The sequence below is a fragment of the Dipodomys spectabilis genome, unplaced genomic scaffold, assembly GCF_019054845.1.
Source record: "Dipodomys spectabilis isolate Male_0828 unplaced genomic scaffold, ASM1905484v1 ptg000146l, whole genome shotgun sequence".
NCBI lineage: Eukaryota > Metazoa > Chordata > Mammalia > Rodentia > Heteromyidae > Dipodomys > Dipodomys spectabilis.
The window spans coordinates 486,381-492,380 of NW_024870823.1; the positions used below are offsets into that span (position 1 = coordinate 486,381).

At 52.1% G+C, this 6,000-nt stretch overlaps 1 protein-coding gene across 6 annotated transcripts in view; it reads left to right on the forward strand.

Annotated features, from left to right (window-relative positions):
• Positions 1–2,129, forward strand: part of Tmem229b (transmembrane protein 229B) — a 42,600-nt gene extending 40,471 nt beyond the window's left edge. For all 6 annotated transcript variants that reach the window (XM_042691811.1, XM_042691813.1, XM_042691812.1 and 3 more), the window contains one exon: positions 44–2,129. In XM_042691811.1, coding sequence (XP_042547745.1) covers positions 65–568 — 504 coding nt within the window. In that variant the 5' untranslated portion in view covers positions 44–64 and the 3' untranslated portion in view covers positions 569–2,129. The remainder of the gene's footprint in view (positions 1–43) is intronic.
• The last annotated feature ends 3,871 nt before the right edge of the window (positions 2,130–6,000 follow it).

Genomic DNA, 6,000 nt, shown 5'->3' on the forward strand with positions numbered 1-6,000 from the left:
ACAACCAGGTGACGCCCTCCCTCATGTCTTCCCGTGTCACCAGCAACAGGCCTCACTTGGCGCCATGGCTTCTGCAGAGCCCCTGACCGCGCTGTCCCGCTGGTACCTGTACGCCATCCACGGCTACTTCTGCGAGGTGATGTTTACCGCGGCCTGGGAGTTCGTGGTGAATTTTAACTGGAAGTTTCCGGGCGTCACGAGCGTCTGGGCCCTGTTCATCTACGGCACCTCCATCCTCATCGTGGAGCGCATGTACCTGCGCCTGCGCGCACGCTGCCCGCTGCTGGTGCGCTGCCTCATCTACACGCTCTGGACCTACCTGTGGGAGTTCACCACGGGCCTCCTCCTGCGCCAGTTCAACGCCTGCCCTTGGGACTACTCCCAGTTCGACTTTGACTTCATGGGCCTCATCACCCTGGAATACGCGGTGCCCTGGTTCTGTGGGGCCCTCATCATGGAGCAGTTCATCATTCGCAACACCCTCCGCCTGCGCTTTGACAAGGACGCGGAGCCTGGGGAGCCCAGTGGCCCTCCAGCCCTGGCCAATGGCCACATCAAGACTGACTGACGGGGGCGGGGCCTGGAGAGGGGTGGGGGTGGGCTCCCTCATGGAACTCGTGGACAGAGAGGCCAAGCTGTTCAGCACAAGCCCTGGGCCTCCCCTTGGTAGAGCAAACGGCCGGCCCCCGTATTCTCTATGGAAGGATGATCTTGGGGCCACAGAAGGACTTTGGAGAAGGGCCACGAATCTCAGCCCAGCTCAGCCCACCATGGGGCTGCCAGCCAGAGGTTTGTGGCTGAGCAACGGCGGAACTACAAGGATGGACTTTGGAAGCAGCGGGCCTGTTACTGGCTAAGAAACATTGAGACTGGGGTTGCAGGTGGGAGGCAAGCCAAGGAGGCTATGGCTACCTCTGTAGCACCTGCCCACCTCCCGTATGGATTTCGCTGGGCTTTGGCTGGTTCCATTAGGCAATATTCAGGTGCTTGCTTGCAACCAATACCTCCCTGGGGGCCTCTACGCTGCAGCCTCAGACTGACTGGGCGGCCAGGAGGCTGCTTGGTGGTTGAGATGGTGTGCAAAGGCTGGGGAACCATCTTCTGCTCCTCTCTCCTCCCCCAGGGCCCCATGCTGCTCCCTTGGCCCTTTGGGGCCCCCCTCCCCCTCCCCACACCCCCATGGTGCTGGATTCCCACCAACCTTGGGCTTTTGGAGGTTTTCATCCCCGCGTGTTCGGTGGCGTTTCCCCTTCTCTCTTATGTTCAAGGCCTTTGCCACTAGCTGCCCTTTTCTCCAGTCAGTCACTGTCCCATCCCATGTTCTCAACCCCCTTGCCAACACAGCAGCTGCCATAGGTGAAGCCCTGAGACAGACCTCCACCTCTGCTTGCCTGTAGCCTTCCTCCCTCACCCCCCCTCCCCACCTGCCATTCTCTCACTGGCCTGATGCCTAGGGGAGGTTCTAAGTTTCTCCCAGCTCTGGTGGTGGTGGTGGTGGGGAGCTGGGGCAGTGCTTTCTCCCTGCTGGGGCCCTACTGAAAATAGTATTTATTCCCCAGTGCACAGATCAGCTGAGAGGGCCCCTGTGGATCCCAATGGGAGCCTAGAGACAAATCAGTTCCATGGGGGAAAAAAGCAAAGCTCCAGGTCATATTTGACTTTGAAAATGGATTTTCAAGCCCGTCAGCTTCCTAGGGGCCAGGAGCTCTATGGAAATGAGGAACCGAAAGAGGACTCTTTGGAGCCTCCCTCTACAACAATGGATGGGTTCTGATTCTACCATGGCCCAGCTCTGCAGCAAAATCTCAGGGCTGCCCCTTTTCCAACCCTTCCAGCAAGGCTGACCCACCGAGTTTTGTCCCTCCAACAGTATTAGCCATGCCACAACTCATGGGCATCGCCATCTTGGTTGGCTCCCCTTTCCATGACAGGTCCAATGCTGGCAGTGGACAGGTAAGATCTTCATTCCGGGCCCTCTTGGGCTCTGTCCCTCATTCTTGAGGGAAGGGGTCTATAAGCGAGTGTGCCATCCTGTGAGACATGCTCTGTTGGTCACCCTAGGATTAGGAGGTGAAAGCTAACATTTCCTTTCTTTTAGCATTTAGATAATTAAAAAGAATCTCCTCCTGCGTTGTTCTGTCTGGGTCATACAGACCACAGCAGCCAGGGCAGCTAGCTACCATCTGATGTCTGGGTCCAGAGAAAGGCTTGGAAACTTGGCCTTTGGTAGTATTTTTTTTTCCCCTGCAGTTCTGTCTGGGGACAGGTCTCCAGGTGGTTCCCAGGCTGGTTCTCAAATCTCAAACTGCACACAATGGATGGCTAGCCCTGCATTTGATCTTGTGACCCCAGTTTCTGGGCATCTAGGGCTCCTAGTGTTCAGATTTTCTTGAGGGAGGGGGTATTTGCTTTCCATCTGTAGGTGGAGAGGATCCCTAGTTTCCACTGGACAGTGGTTTTCCCCCAGCTCTGTGCTATCAATCTCTTGCAATCTCCTGTGTGAACAACCTCCTTCTGAATGAATCTGGTGATCAATTTGCTGAGCTCTTGCCAGCCGAGGAGTTCCCTTATGCCAGCCCAAAAGCCCTGGGAGAGCACCCCCCCCAGGTCTTACCACTCAAGATGTTGCCTTGTAGGTATTCCCTGGCACCAAGTTCTTTCCATGTCCTCGAAATCCCAAGCCCTGGAGTTCCTGGAGTGGGCTTGTGTGCCTGGCAATATTCAGCATTACAAATCTGCTTCCTTTAGGTGCCCTCCCCTCAATTGCTCCTATGACTCCTTATGGAACACAGAGCAACCCCCTCCGTATGGCCCCTCCCCCCCTTAACTAGGGGAAGTTACAATACATGGCCTGACCACAGGAACTGCAGGCTTGGATCCCTCTACAGGCAGCCCATACTTCAACTCTACTGTGTATCTTCTGGACTCCATTTCCTTAGTGCCCAGGGCTTAGAAGTTCAGTGTGATGCTAGTCCCGCTGTTGATAGCATTTTGGGAGTGCTGGTGCAGGGTCTGCTGGCCTTTTATGAGTCTCTGGAATCCTGAGCCACTCCACTGGCCATGGCAGAATCTCCGAGTTACATATCACAAACATGCATGGTTGAGCTGCTTTGGATGTCTGCTAGGCCTCCTGCCCTGTCCCTTCCTCAATGCCAGCCAGTCACAATGGCCTATGCTTATTCTCAGCAATAATATGTAGGGAGGGCCCTTTGTGCTGGCCACTAGCTTGTTCTGTATGGGGTCTCCCAGGAAGGCACTTGCTGGGTGGGTCAGTGAGAATGTGTTTATGAAGTTCTGGGCTATCCAGAAGCTGGGAGCAGAGGCCAGAGGCCTGGGCCCTGGTGGCCAAGGCCACCCAGACCTGGCAGAGCTCCAGGCCTCAGCTTTGGGAGGGAGCCTCTGAGGTGAGTGGGGCTGTGGTCCCCGCCTAGTCAGCTCTTGAGAAAGACATCTGACTGGTTTGTGAATCCATTGCCTGCTGTGTCTCTGTTGGTCTCTGTCTCTTCTGTTTCATATCTGTGCACATAAATATACTGGTGTTGTGTTCAAAGATTGACTCTGACCTGTCTTTTCCACTGTGGAGCTCCCACAGGCTGCTGGAGGGGCCAGACCCTTCCTTTCCTGTATGACATCATCCCAACTCGAGGAGGGCTCCTGGGAGATATGGGAAGGTCGTGCTCCCTGCCAGTCTTTACTAGCTCTGTTCCAACCCAATTGAGTAGCCTGAATCTACTCCACTAAATCTCCAGCCCAGGGAGAGCAGGATCTGGTCCAGGCCTTCTGTCCTAATCTACCAGGTGATGAGGACTTCCAGGTAATATGTAAAGTGGTTGCATGCACTTGCTCACGAGATGAGCTCCTGTTGAACACATTCATCATGACTTGGAATGTCTCACGTGAGAGGGCCTGAAGGAGGAAGCTCATGGTGACTCAAAGAGATAAGAGGCCTTTACATTGCATCAAGTTTCATTTGGATGGAACAGAGTTCTGTGCTTCTCCCTGACAATTACTGTTTGCAGGAAGTGCCTTTAAAAGGAATGAATCCTTTCCTATATTCGGTATATCTGCTCTCTCCACCTCCCCCATCCTCTTTGCTCTACCTTAGGCCTCTGCCAACTTAACTACTTCCTGGAAGAGGATGGAGGATTTAGAAGTTGCTCAGCTTGCTCAACCAAACCAAATGACCTGGATCCTGTGCTGTAGCCAAGTGATAGAACAGGGCAGTATTCCAAATCACCAGGAAAGCACTCTGCTTCTTCCTGTCCCAACTCACTTGATGGTATTCATTTCTTTAAAAGCTTTTACCTTTATAAAAATGAGCTAGCCTTGAGCTGAAAAGCTGAGGGACAGTGCCCAAGCCCAGAGTTCAGGCCCCACGACTGGACCAAAAAATAAATAAATAAATATGAGCTAGCTTTGCATAAGACGAGCTAAGCACCAGTAGCTCATACCCGTAAGGAGGCTGAGACTTGGAGGATTTTTTTTTTCCTGTTGGACACGGGGCTTGATCTCTGGCCCTAGGTACTGTCCTTGAGCTCTTCAGCCCAAGACAAGCACTCTACCACTTGAGCTACAGTGCCACTTCCAGTTTTCTGGCGGTTTATTGGAGATAAGAGTCTTATGAACTTTCCTGCCTGGGCTGGCTTTGAACCAGGATCCTCAGATCTCAGCCTCCTGAGTAGCGAGGCTTATGGGCGTAAGCTACCAGTGCCCAGCTGGAAGACGGTTTAAAGTTAGTTGGGGGAAATAAAAACATCCAGGAGACACTATTTCCAATTAATTGGCAAAATGCTAGACTGGGTAACTCCAGTGATGGAGTGCCAACCGTGAGTGAAAAGGCCAAATGAGAGGGAGATGTCCTGAGTTCAAGCCAAATAAAAAAAAGTTCCCAACAGTTATTTATAGGCAAGCATGTTACAGGAAAACATATTGAAATAATCTACTTTATAAAGCTTGAGACAGGGCCCAGAGAGAAGCCAAACTTTTTTTTTGGTCCATCGTGGGGCTTGAACTCTAGGCCTGGGTGCTGTCCTTCAGCCCTTCAGCTCAGGGCAAGCACTCTACAACTTTACCCACAGCCACTTCTGGTTTTCTGGTGGTTAATTGGAGATAAGAGTCTCAAGGAGGGGCTGGGAAGGTAGCTCAGTGGTAGAGTGCATGCCTTGCAAGCAAGAGGCCCTGGGTTTGATTCCTCAGCACCACATAAACAGAAAAAGCCGGAAGTGGTGCTGTGGCTCCAGTGGTAGAGCGCTAGCCTTGGGCTGAAGAGCTGAGGGACAGCGCCCAGACCCAGAGTTCAGGCCCCATGACCTGCAAAAAACAAAAACAAAACAAAACAAAAAAAGAGTCTCAAGGACTCAAAGTCCTCAAGGACTTTGAACCTCAATCCTCAGATCTCAGCCTTCTGAGTAGCTAGGATTATAGGCGTGAGCCAGCACCCTGCTAAAAACTCTTTTTAACTAGCCAATAAAGTGGGTGCCTTTCTTTCTTTCTTTCTTTCTTTCTTTTTCTTTTTTTCTTTTTGCCAGTCCTGGGGCTTCAACTCAGGGCCTGGGTACTGTCCCTGAGCTTCTTTTGCTCAAGGATAGTGCGCTACCACTTGAGCCACAGCGCCACTTCTGGCTTTTCTGTTTATGTGGTACTGAGGAATTGAACAGAGGGCTTCATGCATGCCAGGCAAGCACTCTACCACTAAGCCACATTCCCAGCCCAAGGCCTTTCTTGCTTGATGGTTCTGTTCCTCTCCTCTTCTACCTCATCTTCAACCAGTCCAAAGAGATTGTCTAAGGATAATTCACTGAGTTAAATGCCCCAAGAGAGCTAAGGTCAAGGACCTGTATCTTCTGGAGTCTTCCCAGTCTTTACCAAAAGCCTAATGTTTAACAAGAGTGAAGAAATGACCATAGCCTTGGCTCCGTGGGGTAGGCATCTCAGTAGTAGACTGTCTTTTGTTTTGTTTTGTGTCTCTCCCTCTCTCCCTCACCCCCTCCCTTCTTCCCT